We start from the raw sequence: 27,404 nt of genomic DNA, 5'->3' as shown, positions 1-27,404 counted from the left end.
CTTCAGAGTTTGGTTTCCTCTACATTGGAGAGACCAAACGCAGACTGGGTGACCGCTTTGCAGAACACCTTCGCTCTGTCCACAAGCATCACCCAGACCTCCATGTCGCTTGCCATTTTAACACTCCACCCTGCTCTGTCTGTCCTTGGCTTGCTGCATTGTTCCAGTAAAGCTCAATGCAAACTGGAGGAACAGCACCTCATCTTCCGACTAGGCACTTTACAGCCTTCCAGACTGAATACTGAGTTCAACAATTTTAGATCTTAAACTCTCTCCTCCATCCCCACCCCCTTTCCGTTTCTTCCCCCTCCTCCTTGTTTTTTCCAATAATTTATTTAGATTTTTCTTTTCCCACCTATTTCCATTATTTTTAATGTATTCCACCGATCATTTATCTATACCTTTTATGCCCTTTTAGTCTTATTTCATCCCACCCCCACTAAAGCTACCTTGCTTGTCCTGCTATCCGTTCTTAATTAGCACATTCTTTTAGATAATATCACCACCTTCAACACCTCTTTGTTCTTTTGTCTGTAACATCTTTTGGTTATCTCCTTCTATCACTGCTTGCTTGTCCCAACAACCACCGCCCCCCCTCTCCCACGACCCCCTCCCCCCCACCCCCCCCCAAACCAGCTTATATTTCACCCCTCTCCTATTTTTACTTAGTTCTGTTGAAGGGTCATGAGGACTTGAAACATCAACTGTACTCTTCTCTGCCGATTCCTCCAGATCTGCTGAGTTTTTCCAGCATTTTCTGTTTATGTTTCAGATTTCCAGCATCGGCAGTATTTTGCTTTTATGGCAAAATGGATGAATTGGGCCAAGTGGCCTAACTTCCGTGCTATAAAATTCTAAGTAACTCTATGTAGGACTCTGAAGAAATCATATTGCGCTCGAAAAACATCAACTCTGTTTCTCTCACCACAGATGCCGCCAGACCTGCAGTGTTTTTCCAGCATTTTCTGCTTTTATTTCAGATTTCCAGCATTCGCAGTATTTTTGCTTTTATGACCCTCTGTAAGGTTGGCTTTGGATTCAAAAGCAAAATCTAATGTTGCCAATTGAAATCAGGAACTTAAGATCTTACTTTTTTAAATGATGATAAATATGCAAAATGTTGCATAAAACCATAAGCAATTGCCTGTTTCCTTTTTCTTAAGGGAATAAAAGGGTTAGTCATTTGATTGACAACAAAACTCCCATCAATTTGGTCTCTGGCACTGGCGCTCAGAGGCCAAGACGTCATCGCTGCCAGGAACTCAGATGATTTCGCGGCGGCGGCTGTTCCAGGGAGTGATCGCCGCCCCCGCTGATTGGTCACAGTGCCTCCACTCTGGCCTGTGGGAGCAGCGCGCGAGCCCGGCGGGAGGGCGAGCGCCGAGCGGAGCAGCCGCGGGGGGGCGGAGCGGCGCCTCTCAACCAAGCCTCCCGCCCCCTCTCCCCGACGATTGGCGGGAGCCCCCGCGGGGGCGGGGCGGCTCCGCGGGGAGGCCGGCCTCGGATTGGCGGAGCCGGCTGTCAATCGCTCGTCAGCCAGGGTAGGTTGTCGGCTGAAGTTTGCGCGTCGGGGATTTTCCCCCCCCCCCCCTCGCTATCTTTGTCAGGCCCCAAGTGCGTCAAAAAAAAAGCATCATTGAAACCTGTGAATCGACAGTTTCTTGGGAACTTATTTTGAAGCCGAGAGGCTCGAGCCTGGGATAAAATATTCCCAAGTCGGTGGAATTAAGCATGTGTCAGCCGTAGAGCGAGAGAGTGTCAGGAAGTTGGGGGTGAGCGGCTGGAAAGTTTTATTGCTGCAGGTATGTGGGGTCGTCCTATTCGTTATAGGCCTGAGAACTCCTTGTTACCTCAGGCAGGACCAGAGCTGGAGCTTATGGTATGTCTGGGTTACCAGAGAATGTGATTCGTGCAATAAAATTAAATGTGTATAAAACCCAATTACAATAGGAACGTTTTGAAGAAGAGTCACACGGACTGGAAATGTTCTCTCTGTCTCTGTCCCTCTCTCTGTCTCTGTCCGTCTCTCTGTCTCTGTCTCTCCCTCTGTCTCCCTCCCTCTCTCTGTCTGTCTCTGTCTCTCTCTCTGGCTCTGTCTCTCTGCCCCCTTCTCTGTCTCTCTGTATCTGTCTGTCTCTGTCTCTCTGTATCTGTCTGTCTCTGTCTCTCTCTGTATCTGTCTGTCTCTGTCTTCCTCTCTCTGTCTGTCTCTGTCGCTCTCTGTATCTGTCTGTGTCTCTGTCTCTCTCTCTCTGTCTCCCTGTGTCTGTCTGTCTTTCTCTGTGTCTCTGTCTGTCTCTCTCTTTGTCTGTGTCTGTCTCTCTCGTTGTCTGTGTCTGTCTCTCTCTCTCTCTCTCTCTCTCCCTCTCCCCACAGAGGCTGTCAGACCTGCTGAGCTTTTCCAGCAATTTTCTGTTTTTGTTTCAGATTTCCAACACCCCCAGTATTTTGCTTTTACAGTAGGAAACCCATTGGATTTGGAGAGCCTCGATATCTCCATGACTCCTGAGTCTGATCCACACACTTATGTGACACCAAAATATGGCAATTGCTGATTTCCAAATAGACCCTGGAATGAATGCAGAAAATAATCTTTACGAATTTGTTTAAGCTGTTGGAAGAGTAGCCACTTTCAAGGTGAATGCACTGCTGACACTTGGCTCATTTTTATTCCACATTTAATGTAGGAAGTAACATTTATTAATTGAAATGTTGTCCCTCAGCCACTGCTCACAGGAAGTGTGGTGACTGTATTTAAGGGGAAGACAGAGTTTTTGGGCACGTGGCAAGTTTATATCAGCTTCTGTTAAAGTATTAGTGCTTAAATGACATTTTGTCACAGAAAAATGCATTTACTATGTTGTTATTGCATGCAAATATAAAATGATGTGGAAGAATACAATAATGTTTGTAGATACTGTATGTACACTGCTAGCTTCAGCTCGTCCAACAAAACAGTATTTGTGGAAAGTGTGTTGTCATGTTTTAAATCAAAGCTGATTACACCCCTGTTGAGTAGCCCTTTCTTGATTATGTAATTGAGATTCAGTTGTTGAATGAAATCTTTGTAACTTTTATGTATTTTTGATTTGCTTCATATCTCGTATAAAATGCGAACTAGATTTGAGTACAAGTTATATGATTGGCTTATTTCATACACATAAAACAATAACAGCGTATACCTCGAAGTACTGTTGTTCAAGACAATGATAGGCTGTTTGTTAATGCATGGCAAATAGTTCCCAACTGTAGAGGTTGAAAGGATTATGAGTGATGCTGTCACCTGTTTATTGTTTGATATTCAACTTTTTTTCACTCTGCTTTAATCCATTGCATATGTATTTTCCCATTGATTACATGTATATTCAGAACGATACTGAAATGCCTATACTTCACCTCTTTTCTATTTTTACTTAGTTCTGTTGAAGAGTCATACGGACGCAACGTTAACTGTGTTCCCCTCCGCAGATGCTGCCAAACCTGCTGAGTTTTTCCAGGTATTTTTATTTTTGTTTTGGATTTCCAGCATCCGCAGTTTTTTGCTCTTATCTGAAATGATGGGGCTGTTGTATCTCGGTGGCATCCTCGTTATATGTTCAACAGCTATTTTGACTTTAAGTATTGAAATATCAGTTTAATATTTAAGAGTAGAACCAGTTGTCACTTGTGGTTATAATATATAATTGGCGTTGTTTTGTGTTGAAATCATCAAACCTGAAATGCTGCTGCTAAGACTCGTGTTTCAGTGCTCAACACATTCACAACATTACTCACAATGCATCAAAAAGCTTCAGTTTCTGCTAGTATCTTCTTTTGTGACGTGGAAAGTGCCACACAACTCTGCAGTGTTATGAGTAGCTGACATTTAAAAGACTTCTAAATTTTACGCTGTACTTGACATTAGGAATTTTTAATTCCTAGAATGCTGGTGAAATTCGGAGAGAACGTTAGAGAAACTGAGAAAATGTTGGAGCTGTGCTGATATTAGTTTGGTCCGTGGTAGGTCAGAAGAAACAATATGCTGAATATAGCATTATTGCTGATCCTGACTGCAGCATAACTAATGAAACACAGCATGCTACACATAGTTCAATTTGTTAAAGGGACCATTTTTGATATATGTACACAAAAAAACTTTAAAAAAAAACCCAAAACATTTTTTCTTGCCTGTTAACTTAGATGATTTTCTACTATCAGCTGCTGTTTTAAGACTTTTTTTCTATTTCCTATACAATTGACAAGATTTTTTTTTGTTTGATGATTTTGTGACTGTCAATCGATTACCCTGTTTCTTGATCTCAGCCATTTTTTTTCTCCCCCTATCAGTTCACGCTATCTTTATCATTGTTCTATCTTTCCATCTTTCAGCATTCACGTATAGTAGAGTGGTGCTATCTTGAAAAACCCGTGAGAGCAGAAAAATTCTACACAAGTCAGCTGAGGAGATCAGGTAAAGTAATGTACCTTTTTGTATCCGCCAGTGAATGATTCCTCCCCCACCCAGGATGTTTCTCTCAGTCCTAACACTAATTATTATGAATGGTCCCAAACTAGTTACTGTCTCTTTAAATGCAGAGGTGGTAAGCTTTTGTGGTAAGTGTCAAAATTGTTACTAAAATATTGTGGGCTATTTTGTATATTTTTTTGCAGAAAAAAATCAGAATAAATAGGAAGCCATTTTGGAAAATAAAGTATTTCTTTTCAGAAGGAGGAAGTATGATTTAAAATTCTTGTGACTTTTAAGTAAGTTATGTGGGTAATGCTTGCTGAATGTAACTTCAGTTTTCCCATATTTAAAGCTGAACCTTTAGTAAAATAATTTTGAAAGTAGAACTAGCAGGTGTAATATTTTGGTTTGGTTTATAAGAATGAGGAAGGATATTCCGTTTTAGAAGTCACATATTAATTGTGGCTTGGAAGCCTAAATTTGTCACAGGGCACCTTGTGAACAGGAACACCCTAGTACTTCCAGTTCTGTGAAAACAGGGAAAATTACTAGCATCTTATGTGCATCGTATTATTCTTTCCTTGTTCATAACATTAGGGGAGGTGATGGTGTAGTTTTATTGTTCAGACACCCAGTTAATGTCCTGGGAACTAGGGTTTGAACCCCACCATGGCAGATGGTGGAATTTGAGTTCAATAAAAATCTGGAATTAAAAATCATGAAACCATTGTTGATTGTCATAAAATCCTATCTGATTCACTAATGTCCTTTAGGGAAGGAAATCTGTTGTCCTTACCTGGTCTGTGACCTACCTGAGACACAGACCCACAGCAATGTGGTTGTCTCTTAAATACCCTCTGAAATGTAGCAAGCCACTCAGTTGTAACAAAACCGCTACAAAGTCACAAAAAAGGAATGAAACCAGACAGACCACCCGGCATCAACCTAGGCACTGGAAATGACAACAGCAATCTCAGCCCTGCAAAGTCCTCCTTACTAAAATCTGGGGGCTAGTGCCAAAATTGGGAGAGCTGTCTCACAGACTAGTCAAACTGGACAGGACAGACCCAGCAGAGCTGGCAGCACGGTGGTACACAGTCGGGAGGGGGTTGCCCCGTGAGCCCTCAACATCGACTCCAGACCCCATTAAGTCTCATGGCATCAGGTCAAACATAGACAAGGAAACCTCCTGCTGATTACCACGTACGGCCCTCCATCAGCTGATGAATCAGTTCTCCTCCATTTTGAGCACCACTTGGAAGAAGCACTGAGGGTGGCAAGGGCGCAGAATGTACTCTGAGTGGGGTTACAATGTCCATCAGCAAGAGTGTCTCGGTAGCACCACGACTGACTGAGCTGGCTGAGTCCTAAATGACTGGGTTTGCAGCAGGTGGTGAGGCAACCAACAAGAGGGTAAAACATACTTGACCTCATCCTCACCAACCTGCTTGCTGCAGATGCAACTGTCCATGACAGTATCAGTAGAAGTGACCACTGCACAGTTGTTGTGGAGATGAAGTCCTGCCTTCACATTGAGGATACCCTCCAACATGTTGTGCGGCACCACCAACATGCTAAATGGGATAGATTTTGAACAGATCTAGCAATGCAGGACTGGGCATCCATGAGGCGCTGTGGGCCATCAGCAGCAACAGAATTGTACTCAAACACAATGCGTAACCTCAGGGCCCAGCGTATCCCCCACTTTACCATTACCATCAAGCCAGAAGATCAACCCTGGTTCAATGAAGAGTGCAGGAGGGCTTGCCAGGAGTAGCACCAGGCATACCTAAAAATGAGGTGTCAACCTGGTGAAGCTATAACACAGGACTAGCATGTCAAACAGCATAACCAGCAAGTGATAGACAGAGCTAAGCGATCCTGCAACCAACGGATCTGAAGTCCTGCCACATCGAGTCATGAATGGTGGTGGACAATTAAACAACTCACTGGAGGAGGAAGCTCCACAACTATCCCTATCCTCAATGATGGAGGAGCCCAGCACATCAGTGCAAAAGATAAGGCTGAAACATTTGTTCCAATATTCAGCCAGAAGTGCCGAGTGGATGATCCATCTTGGCTTCCTCCAGAGGTCCTGAGCATCACAGATGCCAGTCTTCAGCCAATTCAATTTACTCCATGTGATATCAAGAAGCGACTGAAGTTACTGGATACTGCAAAGGTTATAGGCCCTGACAATATTCCAGGAATAGTTCTGAAGACTTGTGCTCCAGAACTTGCCACGCCCTAGTCAAGTTGTTCCAGTACAGCTACAACACTGGCATCTACCCAGCTATGTGGAAAATTACCCAGGTATGTCCTGTACGCAAAAAGGACAAATCCAACCTGGACAATTACCGCCCCATCAGCCTACCCTTGAACTTCAGTAAAGTAATGGAAGGGGTCATCAAGAGTGCTATCAAGCGGCACTTGCTTAGCAAAAACCTGCTCACTGATGACCAATTTGGATTTCACAAGGGCCACTCAGCTCCTGACCTCAATACAGCCTTGGTTCAAACATGGACAAAAGAGCTGAACACCGGATGTGAGGTGAGAGTGTCGGCCCTTGGCATCAAGGCCACATTTGACCGATTGTGGCACCAAGGAACCCTAGCAAAACTGAAGTCAATGGGAATCAGTGGGAAAACCCTCCACTGGTTGGAGTCATACCAAGCACAAGGTTGTGGTTGTTGGAGTTCAGTCAGCTCAACTGCAGGGCATCACTGCACGAGTTCCTCGGTAGTATCCTCGGCCCAACCATCTTCATGACTGACTTTCCTTCCATCATAAGGTCAGAAGTGGGGATGTTTGCTAATGATTGCACAATGTTCAGTATCATTCGTGACTACTCAGATACTGAAGCAGTCAGTGTCCAAATGCAGCAAGACCTGGACAATATCCAGGCTTGGGCTGACAAGTGGCAAGTAACATTTGTGGCACACAAGTGTCAGGCAATGCCCATCTCTAACAAGAGAGAATTTAACCATTGCCTCTTGATGTTCAATGGCATTACCATCACTGAATCCCCCTCTACCAACCATTAAAACAAAGGTTAGGAATTCTGCGACGAGTAACCCAGCTCCTGACTCCCCAAAGCTATCTACAAGGCACAAGTCAGGAGTGTGGTGGGATACTCTCCACTTGCCTGGATGAGTGCAGGTCTTAAAACACTCAAGAAGCTTGACACCATCCAGGACAAGGCAGCCCGATTGATTGGCACCACATCCACAAACATTCACTCCTTCCACCACCGATGCACAGTAGCAGCAGTGTGTACCATCTGCAAGATACATTGCAGGAATCCACCAAGGCTTCTTCAACATTCCTTCCAAACCCATGACCACTACCATCTCTAAGGACAAGGGCAGCAGATAGATGGGAATACCACCACCTGGAAGTTCCCCTCCAAGTCACTCACCATCCTGACTTGGAAATATATCGCCGTTCCTTCACTGTCACTGGGTCAAAGTCCTGGGACAGAATCCTGGCTGGAGGGACATGTTAATGGGGTGGTGAAAAAGGCATATGGGAGACTTGCCTTTATCAATCGAGGCATAGATTACAAAAGTAGGGATGTTATGTTGGAGTTGTATAGAACCTTGGTGAGGCCACAGCTGGAGTACTGTGTGCAGTTCTGGCCGCCACATTATAGGAAGGATGTGATTGCACTGGAGCGGGTGCAGAGGAGATTCACCAGGATGTTGCCTGGGATGAAACATTTAATTTATGAAGAGAGGTTGGATAGACTTGGGTTGTTTTCATTGGAGCAGAGAAGACTGAGGGGCGACCTGATCGAGGTGTACAAGATTGAGGGGCATGGACAGGGTGGATAGGGCCCAGCTGTTCCCCTTAGTTGAAAGGTCAGTCGCAAGGGATCCTAAGTTCAAGGTGAGGGGCAGGAGGCTTAGGGGGGATGTGAGGAAAAACTTTTTTACCCAGAGGGTCTGGAATGCGCTGCCTGGGAGGATGGTGGAGGCAGGTTGCCTCACATCCTTCAAAAAGTACCTGGATGAGCACTTGGCACGTCATGACATTCAAGGCTATGGGCCAAGTGCTGGTAAATGGGATTAGGTAGGTAGGTCAGGTGTTTCTCACGTATCAGTGCAGACTCGAATGGCCTCTTCTGCTGTGTGATTCTGTCTGTGAACTCCCTCCCTAACAGCATTATGGGTGCACCTACACCACATGGACTGCAGCTGTTCAAGAAGACAGCTCACCAGCACCTTCTCAAGGGCAAGTAGGGTTGGGCAATAAATCCTGGCTCAGCCAGCGAAGCCCACATCCCATGAATATTTTTTTTAAAAAGCGGTAGTGAGATTATATCTTCAGAAAATTGTTTAAAAAGCTGCAACAATTTTTAAAATATATCAAAAATATTGAATATGTACAGTCTTGATATATTTTCCACTACAGTATAATATCAAAATTGCTCATTTATAATGTCTGCAACCTCTACGTAGTTTTTCCTCTGATGTTCCAGCTGTTTTGGGACATCTCTATTTGTCAGGTGATCAAAGCAGTTGTACTTTTCATTCATGGGATGTGGGTGTCGCTGGCTCGGCCAGCATTTATTGCCCATTGCATATTGCCCTTGAGCAGGTGGTGGTCAGCAGCCTTTTGAATTGCTGCAGTTTATGTGGTGTAGGTACACCCACAGTGCTATTGGGAGGGAGTTCCAGGATTTTGATCAAGCGACAGTGAAGGAGCAGTGATATATTTCCAATTCAGTATGGTAAGTGGCTTGGAGGGAAACTTGCAGGTAGTGGTGTTCCCATGCCTGCTGCCCTTGTCCTTCTAGATGGTAGTGGTCGTGAGTTTGAAAGGTGCTGTCTAAGTATCCTTGGTGAGCCTTGTAGATGCTGCACACAGCTGCCACTCTGTGTCAGTGGTGGAGGGAGTCGATGTTTGTGGATGGGGTGCCAATCAAGCGGGTTGCTTTGTCCTGGATGGTGTCAAGCTTCCTGAGTGTTGTTGGAGCTGCACTCACCCAGGCAAGTGGAGAGTATTCCATCACATTCCTGACTTGTGCCTTGTAGATGGTGGACAGGCTTTGGAGAGCCAGGGGGTGAGTTATTCGCAGCAGGATTCCTAGCCTCTGACCTGCTCTTGTAGTCACAGTATTTATATGGTTAGTCCAGTTCAGTTTCTGATGGTAAACCCCAGATGTTGACAGTGGGGAATTCAGCGATGGTAATGTCAGTGCTTCTCTCTTGTTGGAGGTGGTCATTGCCTTCATTTGTGTTGTGCGAATGTTACTTCCACTTATCAGCCCAAACCTGGATATTGCCCTGGTCTTGCTGCATTTGGACATGGACTTCTTCAGTATCTGAGGAGTTGCAGATGGTGCTGAACATTGTGCAATGATCAGCAAGCATCCCCACTTCTGACCTTATGATGGAAGGTAGGTCATTGAAGCAGGTGAAGATGGTTGGACCTAGGACCCTGAGGAACTTCTGCAGTTATGGAACTGAGTTGACTGACCTTCGACAAGCGCAGCCATCTTCGGCTAGCTCAGACCAGTGGAGAGTTTTTCTTAATTTGTTCATGGGATGTGGGTGTTGCTGGCTAGGCCAACATTCATTGCCCATCCCTAATTGCAAGGCTGATCCCTAATTGAGGTCATTGTTGGTGGATCTGAAGTCACATGTAAGGAAAGACGGTTCCTCAAAGGGGAATTAGTGAATCAGATGGGTTAAGACAGATGGGTTTTGTGGTTATCATCAAACTTTTAATTCCAGGTTTTTATTGAAATCAAATTTCACCATTCAAATCTGCCATGGTGGGATTCAAACTAGGTCCCCAGATCATGTCCAGTGACTTGTCCAGTGACAATACCACTATGCCACTGCCCTCCAGACAGTTACTAGAGTAATATCTTATGCCACTGTACTGCTTCAAGTCAGTGTGACATGTTACCATGACAGTATACTCTGATGGTTGAAGGTAATTATTTCTGTTATTGTTTGTAAGTGTTGTGCACCACTTCCACTCTTCCTCCCAATTACTGTTCATTTTAGAGTCTCATTTTAAGACAAAATATGATTAGTGGAATATGAATTAGTGAGTAGAGTGCAACCCTATCCAACTGAATTGATGCAAGCTGAAACCCTATTCTACAGGCTAAGAAATTACAGGTGCCAGGCATCACCCACCCTTGAAATAATGCACATTTCACAAAATCAGTTCACTAACTGTAAAATGTGCAGGGATGTACTGAGATCTTAAATGGTACTATATAAACAGTTTTGTCAACCCTCCAGGATTATCCTGCAGTTTCCAAAAAAAAATTAATCTGCTGGTTACTGAAAGTATAAACCAGGAGAAAAATCATGAAGTATTAAAAATGTGCATTTTTAATTCTTTTCTTTGAATTACTTTGTTTATTGGTTATAAAAACATAAGAGGGAAAATATGGCTGTAGCTTACAGGGTGGGGTGGCTGGAGACAGGCTAAATTGCCTGGAATCCATCCAAACCAAATTTATCAACCTTGTGTATAATGCAATATTTTTTTCTTTAACGAGGTAGACCTTAGGGGCTACTTCCTGTCTGCCTGCAAAGGTGAGAATTGTTGAAAGTCAATATGTTAACTACAGTGGAGTTGCAGAAGAAAAGTAAAACTGAAAGCAGAGCATTATTTCAAACCAGAAACTTTACTTTGCAGTCTTCGTGCTTAATGATTAAGAACACCATGTTATGAATGCACTGTTATCTGTGCTGTGGGATCACAGTGGAATATATGGGATTTGGATTTTGGATAAGAAGAAAAATCATTTTTATTTTACCGTCGATGCTATAAATGCTTTTAAGACAAATTGCTTATCATGACTGAGTATTTCACTTTGCTTTGTAGTGTATTAATTTTGCAATGTTTCCTTTTTAATACCTAAGTTGGTGGGAGAAGGGAGAGCATTGTTGTTTTTCTAATTATGTTGCTTAAAAAAATCTGAAGGGAAACGAATTTTGAAATTGTTTCAGCCTTCACTCTAATAAGTCACTTGGTTGCAAGAGCCAGAAATTGAAATGAAATATTGTTTTAATAACAATACAAACACAAAGCAGTCATTCATTTTTGTATCTGCTTTAATTGTTTTCAAATGGGTGGTTTAATTTTGTTTGCAAAAGTAAATAATTTCTTTTTAGTGCAAGGAATTGAAGGAAAGAGTGTATCTATTTTAATATTATTAAGCCTAAGAGAATGTTTTAATATTCTCCTATTTTATATCCCTTAGTGTTGTTTCAGTTGTGAATAATTTTTGATTATTTACTGCAGCCAGTTTTCTAGGCACTGCAATAAATTGATTCATGAAATTACCTTTTAGACATTTTAACCAGCCACTAAGTACTGAACAATTTCCTTGATATACTGGTGACATGGTCCTATTTTTGATTCAGACTGTATAAATTTCCAATCCTGTTTAAAAAAAAAAGCAATTCAAAACTATGGAAGCAAAATTCTCTTTTTATCTGAGAAATGTGTGAATGATACAATTTGTCAATCCTGAGGGGTGGGTTTGGTGGGGTGGGTAAGATTTTGGTTTCTGATGGCTAAAATCAGCTAGTCCCAGTTAGCCTTTAGTAAAACATTAGCTGCTTGGAATGCATTTACTTACCTGTTATAAATAATCATCCAACTGTGCAGTATGCAATCACAGTAGCAAAGAGTTGAACACCAGTGGAGAAGACATTGCCTTAATTCCCTATTGTCTCCAAGAATGCTTGAAAATGCAATATAGTAGATTCTAGTTTTGAGCCTGGTAACTGTGAATACATAGCAGCCTCATTGCATTGTTTGGAAGTACTGCATTACGTTGTGAATTTTATAATTTCATGTTGCAGTCAGCTTATTTTTTACTTACAAAGTCAAACCTTTGATTACCTGTCATAATGAGAGGGTGTAACCCCTTTCCTCAGTTGGATGAGTAAGAGTCCTTGGATTGCATTGCTGGTTGGTGCTCTAACTTACTTTGAGAATCATTTTCCTTCACTCAGCTGCTGATCTCAGCCTTTCCAACAATACTCGGCTCTGTTTCTGCTAATAAAAGCAGCTCCTTGATTTCTGCTGGTAGACGCTGCTGCAACAACTTCTTAGCCCATGAGCTTGATCACAGCTTCTGTCTACAATCCCCCCCTCGCTCCCACAGTCATCCATAGCATGACCTGCTGCAGACCTGAGGGAGCTCCCTGACACAAGGTACAAATCCTGTAGCTGCAGAGATGAGACAAAAGCAATCTTGCTGGCTGACAAGTCTACAGAGATTAACAATGTGGTGGTTGCTGAAAGATTGCTAACGATTAGTATATATTTGTTGAGGCAAGTAGGTGCATGTTGCCCAAATGTCGCTTCAAACAGCTTCCATCAAGCCTTGTACTACGACTGCTGTGGTTTATGGCTTCATCTGGATTTTGTTGCTAGATTTCAGTCTTGAATTCCCATTACCCGATTATAATTGGTGATGACAACAGGATTTTAATGAAGTATCATGATAGATGAATGAAGTTTTGTATCTGACCCATAAAAGATACTGGTAGATTTTGTCCTTCCAAAGATGGATTATGTCTGGATTGTTAGATATTACACAAGAGGAAGGACAGATCCTGAGATGATGAATTTGAAATATCACACAAGAGTGTTAGCACATTCAACTGTCCTGGTTTGAATTGTGATTTTTATTTGATCCTCTGGGGTATTGGTGTCATTGTCACTAAGCTTAGTGATGACAAAATTTGCATGTATTATTTTGTATGTAATACATGTCACAGCACTTGGAATGCGTTATAAGGCTGAAGTCAGGAGTGTGGTGGAATACCCTCCACTTACCTGGACGAGTTCAGATCCAACAACACTTGAGATGCTTAACACCAGGACAAAGCAGCCTGTTTGATTGGCACCCAATCTACCACCAACTCCATCTGCCACCAACATATAGTGACAGCAGTGTGTACCATCTACAAAATGCACTGCAGCAATTTGCCAAAGCTCCTTTGTGAGCAGCTTACAAACCTGCAACCTCTACCTCTTTGAAGGACAAGGGCAGCAGGTGCATGAGAATACTACCACCTGCAAGCTCCCTTCAAGCCATACACCATCCTGACTTGGAACTATATCGACTTTCCCTCACTGTCTCTGGGTCAGAATCCTGGAACTCCCTTTCTAACAGCACTGTGGGTGTACCTGCACCACATGGACTGCAGCAGTTCAAGAAGACAGCTCACCACCACCTTCTCAAAGGCAATTAGGGATGGGCATTAAATGCTGGTCTAGCCAGTGACATCCACACTCTGTGAAAGAATAAAAAAAATTCAGGCTGTATTTGATTTGGGATGGAGGGAGTGGTGTTCATCAATCAATATGCTCAAGTAATCTGTTAACATTAACTGGATTTCCTAATTGAATCACTCCTTTTAACCCATTTGTTATATATACTCTATATATAAAGTAAATTTTCCTGCCTTTAAATCTAAATTGTTCAAATGACGGCTGCAAATTTCAAGAATGCAACATACAGAAAATTGGGCCCTAATCGCACATTTTCTTATAGATTAAGCACACAATATTTCCTCCATTGTTGGGTTTAGCATTTTGACTGGTGTTTTGGACAAGAGCTTGACCAGGATCTGTGGATTTGCAGTGTCAGTAATGGAGCAGACTATCCCAAACGTCCATGTCTACCAAGTTTTAAAAAAAGCCGGAGAATTGAGGCAGTGGAACTAAGGCTAGTGTAACCAACTAAATAAGCACCATTGTTAATGGGAATTACATTTCCGGTAACAGATAATGGATACTTCTGTTTTTGTTAGTGTTTTTATCTTACGATAACTGACTGCTTTAGTTTAATTTTAGCATCCTTCACTGTGGGGGAAAAATGTAGTGTTGATTTCAATATTGAGCTTTGCTCCATTGACCCAGGAAGGGAAATCATTGCTTCGTACATCTGCTGTACTGCGTGTATATGGTTGTGAAATTGAAGTATCATTTTTGGAAAAAGATTCTCAAAATTATTTAGGGACTAATATTTGAAGAATTATGTTTAGAAATTCACTATTATAGCAGTAAATGGGTGCAGTCTGCTTGGAATTGATTGCAAAGAGGGTGAGAGGGAGAAACTTGGTTACCATTGACATTTTTTTATCAGATTGGAAGTTAAAATATTAAGATGGATTTATATGGTCAAATTGATTGATCTGCTTCTTTGAAAGGAAGGTGCTTTATGCTACCAAAAAGTCACTTGGATGAAAGGATATATGGTTACACAGAACACTGGTTTCACATTATGTCATGATGGAAACTCATGTTGCCTTTGAAATGTATTTTGTGTGAATAAACTTGAAAAAAAATCAACCACTTCTTAATCTGATATAATAAAATACCATATTTCATTTCTCATAATTAGAATGGTTGTAAAATTAAAGACATAAAAAATCACTTGCAATGTCAAGATTTTTGTGTTGTCATATTCAATTTAAAATATTACAAATCAACTTTGCATTGACTTCAACTCACACGACGGTAGATTTCACTGGAGAATTTGCATTTTTTTTCCCCTCTGATGCATCACAGTTGAGCTAATTTGTCTAACCCTTCTGTTTTGGGTGAAGGGGTGAGGTAGTATATGAGCACAGAGATCATCACAAATTTTGCCATTGATATCCCATGCATAATCGTATCCTCAACTGTCAGATTCTAGTTTAATACAGATTAACAAATTATTAAAGGTGCCAAAGTATATATTAGCCTCTACAAAAACAAGCCTACTGTTTGTGTTAAGGCAAAAAAACTACTTTGTTCCAGTAAGCAAAATAGATTGATTTCACTATGAGCAGCTATAATGGGATCATTTGAAAATCTATCGTTATGTTTTTCTTGATAGAACTACTGTTGTTTACAAATACACGGGCATATACTTTTTTACTACCTGCACTTCTTTAGTTTCTTTCCAACGAAGTATAGAAAAAATTAAATCTGTGTAGATCGGAATGAATTTGAAGGGAATTTCTAGTTCTTGCAGACAGGAAGTTGACAATAAAATGAAACCAAGCACATACTTAGCTTTTATAATATTAAATACGTAACCCCTGTTTGATTTGTATCATGAATGTTTTTGAGAATTCATCTGAGCAGACCTTTCAACTCCCCCTCAATTTGAAGTGGTGCTCTCATTCCTGATCAATTCCTGTATTTTAAATATAACCAGTTTAGATAGTGTAGTTTGAAACAGAATATGTGAAGGGTTTGTTTCCCAGGATTAAAGCAACCTGTAACCTCCAGCAAATTTGCCCATGTCTTTGGGCTTCTTTGTCAATATTTTCTGAAACATTTGTTAGCTGAAGTAGTTTCAACTAATCACTTGTGTATTTTCTCTTGGTTAAGCCTCTGTTTAGCGTCTTTACATACTTTCCTGGTTTGGTTTAATGCCTCACCTTATATTGTATTTCCTATTTCCATACACAATCTTTGTCTGATATTACATCTGATGCTAAATGCTGTTATGACCAACATACCTAGGAATATCTCTTTTCTCCTTTCCCTCTCTTGCTGTTGATTGCAGTTACTCCAATGGAGGGAACAATTTTTGCAAAGCAAGACTGCAAAATAGTGATCCTGCACATAACTTTGTTGCAAATCTCAAACTGCGCAAAAATCTTTGTGAAACACATTTAGTCTTTCAGCCTGTGTTCCTTCCTTATGTAGATACAGGTTCCATAAGATGGCAGCTGGCAGAGAATATTCAGACACAGTAAAATGTGATATTTAACATAGATAAGTCAGTAACTTCTGCAATATAACATTGTAACATGTGATGTTGTATGTTGTATACTTGAGGCCGAATTAAACATAACACATGTATATCGCACTTGGTTAACTAGTCTTGCTGTTCAATAGCTGAACTAATTTTACATCTTTTTGTATTGAATAACCATCCAAGATTAGTTGAAATCTTGCTAACAACATTCTACTGATGAAAACCCACATAATTTTTGCTCTGTGGCCTGTCACTTAATACAAATCTGTCAATTGAATTTTGACTTTATCATTTAAGGGGCCTTAGTCAATTCGGATTACTTTTTTGAAATTAAGTCCGATTTTGTTGATTTGCAAGTCCTGTTATTTAATGCACAAATGCTGACATAATCTCATCAGAGCAGTTATTTATTATCAAAGTGACATTCCTCATGTACACAGGGAAAAATAGGAAGCCCACTGAACTTATAGCATTCTGGAAGTTGAAAAAGAGGCTACAATAATTCTTACTCTATGAATTCTCCCATGTCAGACGAGTTAATGTTAATAGTATTAAATTACTTATGGGAGCATAACACTGCAGAAAGACTTATAATGTTGCATAATTTTAGCTAAAGAGGTAAAGTCTGCACCATGTTAATTTTAGCTAATCATAATACAAGAAATATTATTCAACTAATTTCAACTGTTGGTCTTCATTATAATTTGTGTGGAATATCTCTCTTTATTAAACCTTGCATACAAGAAATTTTTATTTCCTGTGTGGTTACCATTTGGTTTGTTATATCTCTCTATTGACTTCAACCAGTAGTATCATGCCAGCAAAAGTAATATGCAGAAACTTCTGATGGTTGCTGCACAACACTTTCATTTAACTTACTAAGAAGTTACATCTTGTTTTGTAATGAGCTTAAAAGTGGAAAGTTATCTTACAAATGTTTGTGACTATGATGGCTAGGTATAAAATAAGCATACTTATTTTTATCTAATGTGTACAACAGGGTAACCATCCATTTATTTTCAATAAGACAATCCAGTTTTTGGACTGTCTGCTCAGTTTAGTAATAGGTTTAATTTAAAAAGTGATAACTGGGGAGTAATTTTAACCTCACCATGACTGAGGGTGAGGGTCTTGCAAGAGTTAAATTGTTCAAAAAGGTGAAACCCACTATAAGCATGCCTACTTCCAGTTTAAACCATATTTGTTTAGGGCTGGCCTAGTAACCTGCTCTGCAGAAGCAGGTCTGTAATAATTAAATGAGGCCCCATTCATCAGATTCTGTGATCCACTTAAATGGATAATGGCCGTGAGCAAGGGTTAGGAAATCTAGCAGCTGAAGGGCGGAGGGAGTATGTAAGTGCTTTTCCAGCGCTTCTTGTGGAGCAGGAATTCTTCCACACCCTGATCCTTCAAACAAACTTGCCTTAATCTCACCCCTGCTTTCTCTGCCTCCTTTCAGGTTGCTGCTCTCTGAACCGTCACCATCTCCGATTGGCAGGGCCATCCCCAAGTGGTCCCTGGGTACAATCTTCTACCACAAGCTTTGCAGCCAGGCAGCTGGCTAGCCTTCAGTCTGGACTGCTGCCAGGTGGAAAATAGAGTAAAAAACATTCTGATGAGGTTCCTTCCTTAAATTTGGCAGGATCTTCACGTTCTCGGGTTTCCTGGCCACTGACATGTGCCCCGCTCCCATTACTTAGGTATCAGAGTCCAACTGTTCAGTTTTCTGCATGAAGAGGCACTCTGTGGGTGGCGGGGGTGGGGAGGCACTGTAGGAGCATGCAAAGACTTGACATCCCATGCATGCATAGTACAAATGAGCTTAAATAGTTCAAATTCAGAGTTCTTGCCTCCTCCAAATCAAATAGCAAGAGCAATAAACTAAACTTTGCATGTAGTCAAGCTTCCATACATGACGGTAGAAGCATTAATCTGTTTGCTCAGTGATCACCTGTGCTGTTAAATCAAACTGTTTCACATGTTGTTGATGTCTGTCATCTTTAGCCCTGCCTATTTGTACTTAAAATGACTTCTCCAATAGGTTTCTTGTTCTGTAGATCCTAAATCCCTTCGCTGAATTTTTTTCCCCTGTGAAAACAATATATTTGATGTTGTAATGCACTTAAAAACATGAAAGGCTTTCCAACCAGAGTTTTTTTCATGTGAAATCTTGCATTTTTCAATTTCAATGCTTTGGCATCAGTGCAAGTAACAACGGTCAAAATGTTAATTAGTTTGCATTTATGTTGTAAAGCTTGTAGAAATTCATCTGCGAGTTGTGCAACGCTATTGAAAACATGCTTGAGTTGGGTAGGTAGGTGAATGTGGAGAAGGAAGGGGCAAGGGAGTAATAACAAGAAGTTGTACCAAGTGTAGTGGTTAAGGTACTCAACTAGTAACTCGAAATTGTGACCGGATGCTACCAAGGAAAGTTGTGAAATTTAAATACAATAAATCTGGTGATTTGTTGTCTCACACCAGAAATGTATAATTTTTAAAAAATACTTTATTCATAAAATATCTGGAAGAACATTACAAAACATTTCTAAGTCACCATCACAAAAAATGCAATCAGATTCAACTTTTACACGTGGATCATGAGGTGCTTCAATACAATCAATGAATATTACAATGATTTCGATATAGTCATTACAGACAACTCCATTGCACTATCAACATACATCATGTTGCACTCTGAGGTGCTTCAATACAATTATAATACAATTAGCATTCAATGCATACATTCATTGTGAGCCGTACAGCCCGAGGGGTCTATACGATTCCCAGCCCCTCGGTGCACTATGGCAGAAAGGTCTTAGACAGCGATCTTTCCCCATTGCACCTTTGCGACGGCTGTCCCAAGCTTTGGTGCATCCCTCAGCTTTGGACTTAGGAATGTGCCAGTCTGCAACACTCAGTCGGGGACAACTCTTTGCGCTGGAAGACCAACAAGTTTCGGGCAGACCAAAGAACCTCTCACTGAGCTGATGATCCTCCAGCTGCAGTTGATGTTTGTCTCGGCGTGTGTCCCTGGGAGCAGCCCGTAGAGCACAGTCCTGTGTCACAGAACTGACTGGGATGAACCTGGACAGAAACCACCGCATCTCTCTCCAGACCTTCTTTGCAAAGGCACAATCCACAAGGAGATGAACAACGGTCTTGTCCCCACCACAGCCACCTCGAGGGCAACGTGCAGAGGGGGTGAGACTCCTGGTGTGTTGGAAGGATCTGATGGGAAGAGCCTTTCTCACCGCCAACCAAGCTACACCTTGGTGCTTGTTGGAAAATTCTGGCGATGAGGCATTCTGCCAAATGACTTTAACAGTCTGCTCAGGGAACCATTCGACAGGATCCACCCTCTCCTCTTCCCGCAGGGCCTCTAAGACATTACGTGCCGACCACTGCCTAGTGGACTTGTGGTCAAAGGTGTTTCTCTGTATAAATTTTTCCACGAGGGACAGGTGGTACGGCACAGTCCATCTACTTGGAGCGTTCCGTGGCAGTGTGGCCAGACCCATCCTTCGCAACACCGGGGACAGATAGAAAGAAGCTCAGTACGTAGTGACACTTGCTGTTTGCATACCGAAGGTCTATGCACAGTTTGATGCAGCTGCACACAAAGGTGGCCATCAGGATGAGGGCGATGTTGGGCACGTTTTTCCCCCCTTATCTAGAGGCTTGTACATCGCATCCCTGGGGACACGATCCAGTTTTGACCACACCAGAAATAATAATAATAAAAATTGCAGATTGTTCCAAATGCCCAACTGGTTCATTCATTCTTTTTTCAGGGAAGGGAATTTGCCACCGCACTTTGGTCCAGCTATGTGAACGCTTAATGCTCTCTGAAGTGGCTTAACAAGCAGCAAGGGGTGGGCAGTAAATACAATCTTGCACGTTTCACAATTGCCCTGAGAATTTTTTTTAAAATAAAGAAACTTACTAGTGCCTGGTAACCCTAATTTCCCTATTCTCTCATTTTTATGTGAAAGACGACAGCAGGCACTGTGTACTTTGACTAAGTTTAATGCAGCCAAGACATAATGAACTTGAGAAGTAATGGTGATTATTTTACTTAAGCTCTTCTCCACTGGTCACCTGTTCCTAAATTTAGTCCTGACTGTTAGGCTTTTGGGGGAAACATTCAGGGAGGGAGATGTGTGTTACAGTGGTCTTCTGTTGCTGGAGCACACTGCAACAGGGATGTTATCCTATTGATGTGTTGAAACTAGGATTTCTAGAATTTAGGAAACTGTGTGGAAATAGTCTGTTTTTAGGAGAATCTTTTGTGCTGTGTGTGCACCAGAAAATGTCAAATAGTCTTAATCAAATAGGTTTTTCATTTTTGATACAATAATGTTAAATCAAAAGGTATTTTCATCATGTAAAATAGAAAATAAATTCTCTTAAAATCTGTTTTTTCTTTATAGTGAAATTGTTGCTCTCTCTTTTTTCTCCATAACACTTCAACTGTTTAAAACTTCAATTCTGTAAAGAAGGAATTTGTTTTACAGTTTTTATTGTCGAGGATTGTGTTTTATTTTTGTTGCTGTTGATTGTGCTTCTGTCTATTAAAGTTGGAGATGTGAGTTTTGGCATGTGAGTAATTAACCTTTTGATCTCCAAAATGATCATGTGGTTTTTGAACGTACCTCGGAATTTCCTTCGTTTCATCCTGCCTCCGACCTCACAAGTAGTACTTTGATTTTTGTTTCTTTCTAAACCGCAGGATATCTTTGTCATAGCACCATGGTGAATCACAGCTGAGTAATTCTAAAGAGATTAGCTTCAGTAAGTAAAAAGTAGATGTTGCACTCACTGAATTACAAGTTTTACGTTTCAAAGATAGAACTGATTAGATCTTTAGGGCTGGATTTTCAGCTCGTCATGTGGGCACACACCCGACGCACGAGCATGAAATAGTGCACGATGATGTTGGGCGAGCGTCCTGACATCATTGCGCACTTGTGCGATATTTCAGTCAGCGCGCAAGCGTGGGAGTTGGCAGCATGCCTGCTGACAATTAAGATGGCAGTTAAAGCCATTAATTAATTAATTCAACTGAATTTTTCCCTGCCCGTCCAATCTTACGGTTAATGGGCGAGCGAAAAGGCCAAGTGACCTTTGGATTTTTGAGGAAACCTCATCCACGGGCGGGATGAGGCTTCGAATGTTAATTTAAAATGAAATGGAAATTTTTAAATCTCTTTTCTAACATGTCCCTGCTCATGTGACAGAATCACACAAGGGACATGTTTTCCTTTCATTAAAAACTTCATTTTTCATGTGAAAAATCTTCAGCTTCTGAGGCTGCACTATGCCTTCAGGGAGCTTTCTGTGAGTGCACCTGTGCACGTGCGCTGACTTCTGCGCTCACTCTCCTCCCCCACCCAGGCAGCGCTGAGCGTTTCGGCATGAATTGCGGTCAGGGCCCAATCACGTTGACAGACCGTTGCGCAGCCGCTCCCAGGCCTGCCCGATGAGGGGAGAATCTTCCCCTTAGCTTAACTTGAAGGAGTAAAGTTGGAATTTCAATCTTGAGATGCAAAAGAGTATTAGTGGGAAACTCACAACTCACAAATGATTAATGTTATACTTTTTAAAGTGTGGTACTTGGCAGTTGACCAGTGAGCTTAACGAAATCTGTATATTTTAATATTTTTACTTCTATTCACTCATTGGAAGTTCGTAAACTATACATTGATTTGGCTATACATCTCTTGTCAAGTATTATTTAATGTTTATAATGTCACCCACTGGGAAAACATTTCTGCCCTTGTTTACATTTCTTATTCCTTCAGTGCTGATGGGATTCTGTCCATTTCCATGGACCCACATCTTATGTTGGATAAGATGACATTTCCAAGAAATTTCATTTCAAAAACATGCTTATCACTGATTTGGGGATTTCAATTAATTTTAGGTGTAGGCATTTTTCAAAAAGACTAATGTTAAGGGGAACTTTACATTTACCTACTCAAAGTGAAGTAAACATCATGGAAATAGCTATGAACATACGTTAACTGGGGAATTTACCTTCCTGAGTTCTGAGGAGGTTGCTGTTGATTCTGACCTTTTAACTTATTTTCACACCTGATCCTGTGACTGCACTTGTATAAACAATTGTAGCTACTGCTAACTGGTGTTTAGAAATCTTTGATTAACATATAATTTTGATCATCTTTGATTATCATATATTATTTTGCTATGCTTCAAATAGACTTCCTTTTTTGTCCCTTGTTGCTGAAATTGTATCCTGGACTGTGCTTGGTGTATTGTATGTTTGCATTTGAAGTTGATATTATTTGGTTATGTGAGCAGCAAATTCTTTTTTAAAATATGAACCCTGTCCCAAAAAAGCCAGTGGTGGAAAAGAAACACTGCCAAGAACAAGATCAACTCGTGTTCAGGAAAATTTGGTTAGCTGTAGCTGGATGAGTTTATATCTTATTTCTGTTAGTGTAATTAAATGAATTCCCATTCTGATAATGGAATTGCTTTTGAACAAATGTCATTCTAAACATTCAGAAGTACCTTCTTGACTTGTACTGCAACAAGCTCTACATTCCCAATTGCAATTTCACTAATTATTATGAACTCAAAGTATTATATAAATAAACAATGTGTGATTTTAAAATAAGAACTGAATTACACTTGTGTCCTGTTCCAATTGCCCCCTACCCTTGATCCCAGCTCAATCTAAAGACTGCATTTGGTTGTGACTCTGTCCAGTGCCACAGGAGATTAACTGGTGAATCACAAAAAGTAGTAATGCCTGATTAAATTCATGGGGTGGAAATTTGTCAGGGGCAGTGGTGCAAAACAGGTCATATTGTATCAACCGTTCACTAAATGCAGCACCTGATACTTAGAGTGTAATTTTTGCTCCCGGTTGGGATTGCAGAATTGGGACATTTCCTGGCTCCACAAAGCGGACCCAGGAGAAAGTTCCCTGGGAGTTTGGATTTTCATTCTGGGGTGGCAAGGTTCTCTGCGTGTCGTGCCAGGGGACCCCGGAGCAAGTATGGAGGCTGCCAGACTTGAATGCGGACTGGGCAATACACGAGCACTTTGACAAAGATTTTTCGAAAAGTATTTTTTTTAAAAAAAGCCATCGCTGCTCACATCCCCTCACCCCCCACACATTCCCCATGCCCTACCCATGTCAACCCATGCCACCTCATGCCCTCTACCCACCCCATGACCCCTCATACCCTCCATGCCAACCTATGTGCCTCTACTCACCCCTTTATAACCCCTGTGCCAACTCATGGTCCCCATCCATCATCCTTTGCCCTTACATCTACCATGCTAACTCACCCAGTATCAAGCATGGACAGACCTCAGGAGCCTTGCTGAGATTAAATAAATAAATAAACTTTGTTCTTCTTAAAAAAACACTGTCGTTCATAAAAACCTATTTACTACATTTATGTGCCTCCAATAAATAATCTCTTATAAGAACAAATATTTCATTCTTGTGCTCAATCCTTATAAAAACAAGCATTAGAATTCATAGTCCCACTTCAAAGAGTCTATAACCACTTGGAGCTGCCAGTTAAACTGAAATGGAAACCACCCAGCTGTGATAATGGGAGGTTGTGAAATCAGTCATGCAGCCCAAATCCAGTAATAGCAACCCTCAGGCTTATGTCAACAGAGTGCATTAGCTAGCAATGATTTTTTTTTAGCATGCCACACAGTTTTTTCAAAGATTTAAAGGGAAGGCAGTTTAAATGCCTTGGACAGCTTGACAGTTCCTCTTGTTAGTTCCAATAAGTTTATGCACTTTTTACACACATTCATGTCCAGCTTTAACAACCCCAAAGGGCACCTGTCACTCCCAAAGGGTACCTGTCACTCCCAAAGGGTATGCGGCCTCCCCCAAAGGTATTCGGGAGCCATATCCAAAAGGGTACCCCACCTCTCAAAGACTTTGCAAAACTTTAACTCGCTCCTACCAGGTATCATCTGCACACGTACTATTTCACATTCTTGGTTAACAAAAATCAGACATGACTGGAGACAGCTGCTATTTTATATGGGTAGCTGGCTGCATGAATCCTGCACGTGCAAATCCTAACCGGGCCCCATTCCCGCCCCTGTAAAAATGTTAGGTGCCATGTTCAGGAGCAGGTATTTCAACCTCTTCTATCATTTTTGTGATGATGAAGTGGCTCTCTGTCATTATGAAAATTTAGGCCTTAGTTCTATGGCACTCAGTGGAACTGAATGTTGGATGCTGCATCTAACAGGCAGCCAATCCAGTATTGCCTGTTTTGCACCACTGACAGGAAGGAATTTTTAACTCCCAAAAGTTCTCTGTATTGTCCTAGTTTGGAGAAAGAGTTTCAACTTGAAGCAAGCACAATCTCTTCTATTTTTACCACGTACATTGGATACACCTTTTATTCAGTAAAATGTTAAATCTTTTGAAGAAAGCACATGTGGTTTAACTCCTGTCTGGGGAATTTTGTTACTAACGCATCAGACTTAAAAGGAAAAGTCTGGCAGCAAAATAAGGTAGAGTAGGTGGTGACATTTCTGCTGTACTATAGCTCATTTTTACCAAAACAAAAACAAAAATCCCGCTGCTGAGGCACAGTTTCCTGCTTGGTGCATAGTAATGAGAACAGCCAATTCACAAGCAGAATTCTCTACGCAGGAAAGTAAAAACAAAATAGAAAACAATTCTGACCGAATAGCCTTGTGCATTTCGTTTCCTCTTTCCCTGATTAATGGCAATGGTGACAGTATTTTTAAAAATAGAGCTATGTGAGGGTAGTGTTAAAACTAAAGCATAGCTCCACACAAGGAAAACAAAAGTAACCATTAATTTTACTCTATTAGAAACACCTAGGTTAAAATGCAGGTTAAATTAAAATTAAATTAAAGGCTTCACAGACCTTAAAGGATCTGAAAGGATTCCACTCTTTAAGTAGAATCATGTAGTTTCTGTATTTTTATATTATGCCAGTAAATTAACAAAGTGTTATTTCTGTGTCATTTTATTAAATTTCATCAATTATATCAACTGGCTGAATAACAGAATTATTTAAATATCGATATTGGCGATTCATACATTTCTAAGGAGTGACGTTTGTTTTCATGTCTGTTAGTTGTCATTACTGGCAGTAATTCAGTTGAGGACAAATGAAACTCTCTTTGATTTAAAGACAGAAAAAAAAATCAACAGCCAAGTATATATTTCCCTAAAATGACAGTTGTGTGGAAATATGTACAACGTGCAGTCCACAATACTGTTGGTAGAGTTGCATCATATCCTGAACTGTTGCAATATTTCTGCAATGCCGCATCCCCAACTTTGTAATTTAAAATCTGACCTACAACTTCTGGAAATTTTGGTGCTTTGGTCTACAAAGCTGTGGAAGGAGATGACTGCAACACTGAATTTCAGGAAAAACGTTTTGAAGATGTTTAGGGTTCATAGTGCTAAATCTAAAAGCTAGTATTTTTTAAGCACCTCTAAAAGGCAACATTTTATGAATAGATGCTCTCTTCAAGGAGCTGCAAAGGTTATGTAATCTGCATGTTTTGAAAGGGCTGTTCTTTTGTGACTGGCTTGATTTGTGAGAAAAGCTGTTAGGCATACATGACAGATGGTAGCTTATCAAGATAGCTTTTTTTTCTTTTCAGCTTTCTGTAATTTCCTCAAACTATGGCACAGTGGAATCAGTTACAGCAGTTGGATACCAGATATCTGGAACAGCTGCACCAACTTTACAGTGACAGCTTCCCCATGGAGCTGAGGCAATTTCTGGCAGCTTGGATTGAAACACAGGATTGGTACGTATGGCAATTATTCAGAATTTAAAAGCTGTACAAGAAAGGTATGCATTGAATACTAATTGTATTATAATTGTATTCAAGCACCTCAGAGTGCAACATGATGTATGTTGATAACTCCAATACCATTGCATTGTCTGATTGTCTGTAATGACCATATTGGAATGATTGTAATTTTCATTGTATTGAAGCACCTTGTGATCCATGTGTAAGAGTTGAACCTGATTGCACTTTTTGTGATGGCGATTTAGAAATGTTTTGAATGTTCTTCCAGGTATTTTATGCATAAGGTATTGTTTCAAAAAAAAGAAAAAAATTTAAGAGCTGTACAAGATGTCCCCCCTTGGAGTGGCAGGGTGAATGGGGGAGACATTTCTTTGCAGTGTTTAAAACTTTTTCTTTCTTATTTTGATTTTTAAAAATCAGACATACTAATCTCAGTCATTCTTGCCTCAGTTGGGGCTGTGATAGAGCCATCAGAGCTGTGCCCTTGGGCTCTGGAGGGAGAAAATTCACTGTGTTGTCAAATCTTGGTCCATGACCTACCATCTGTTGTAAGTGCACATTTAACCATGAGTGAGCACTAGATTGGTGAATTACCTGAAGGCTGCTGGGGAACTTTCAACCCAGATATATTTTTTTTGAAAATCCATTATTCTTCATCAAAATAAATCTATATTTTTCTTTGCTGGTTTCCATTAAAAAAATACTCTGGTTAGAAATTATATGTTATTTTTTGTCTTATTGCAGCAAATACAGAAATTTCCCCATAGTTTCCCTGTTCTATATTTGTAACTTCACTAGACGTACAGCAAAAAAAACCCATTATGCCTCTGGAGTTACTGCAACTGAACAGGAGCAACTCTTGAGGAAATTCCAAGCTAGTATCTTCAGATTGTAGTAAACCAATATATGTAAAGTACAACGGTAATAACCCAGTTGCTCATTTTTCATTTACTTTCCAAGTAAGCCATCAAATATATTCTAATTTCAGTTTTATGGAACCCTCTTTTAATCTATAAATTTGTTTTGATTTATTTTCTGTTTTGTTTGCCATTATCCATAATGTTCTTTTTATAATGAAGCTGCAAATGTGGTGATTGAAATACGGATTCTGTCACTCTTTAACCTTCTAGGGCATATGCTGCCAGCAAGGAATCGCATGCTACAATAGTGTTCCATAATCTGTTGGGTGAGATTGATCAACAGTACAGCAGATTTCTGCAGGAATCGAATGTCCTTTATCAGCACAATCTGCGGAAGATTAAACAGTACCTGCAGGTTTGTAGTACCAATGATAGATTTATGTGAGTCTTGATTAAAAATGGAAAATTAATAATCATGGAGGCCGAGTACTTCCACCTGATTTGAAAAAAACTGTTGTTTTAATTTTATAAATGCTGTCTT

At 40.7% G+C, this 27,404-nt stretch overlaps 1 protein-coding gene across 2 annotated transcripts in view; it reads left to right on the top strand.

Annotated features, from left to right (window-relative positions):
- Positions 1-1,573: 1,573 nt before the first annotated feature.
- The window catches only part of stat3 (signal transducer and activator of transcription 3 (acute-phase response factor)), a 53,780-nt gene continuing 27,949 nt past the window's right edge, over positions 1,574-27,404 (top strand). Inside the window, exons 1-5 of one of the 2 annotated variants that reach the window (XM_041217612.1) lie at positions 1,574-1,802; positions 3,418-3,497; positions 4,369-4,450; positions 25,848-25,997; positions 27,134-27,278. In XM_041217612.1, coding sequence (XP_041073546.1) covers positions 25,870-25,997; positions 27,134-27,278 — 273 coding nt within the window. In that variant the 5' untranslated portion in view covers positions 1,574-1,802; positions 3,418-3,497; positions 4,369-4,450; positions 25,848-25,869. The remainder of the gene's footprint in view (positions 1,803-3,417; positions 3,498-4,368; positions 4,451-25,847; positions 25,998-27,133; positions 27,279-27,404) is intronic. The other variant, XM_041217611.1, reaches the window with a different exon arrangement.

Source organism: Carcharodon carcharias, chromosome 23 (assembly GCF_017639515.1).
Source record: "Carcharodon carcharias isolate sCarCar2 chromosome 23, sCarCar2.pri, whole genome shotgun sequence".
Taxonomy (NCBI): domain Eukaryota; kingdom Metazoa; phylum Chordata; class Chondrichthyes; order Lamniformes; family Lamnidae; genus Carcharodon; species Carcharodon carcharias.
Note: the sequence above shows the minus strand (reverse complement) of the source record. Positions and strands in the feature narration are given on the sequence as shown.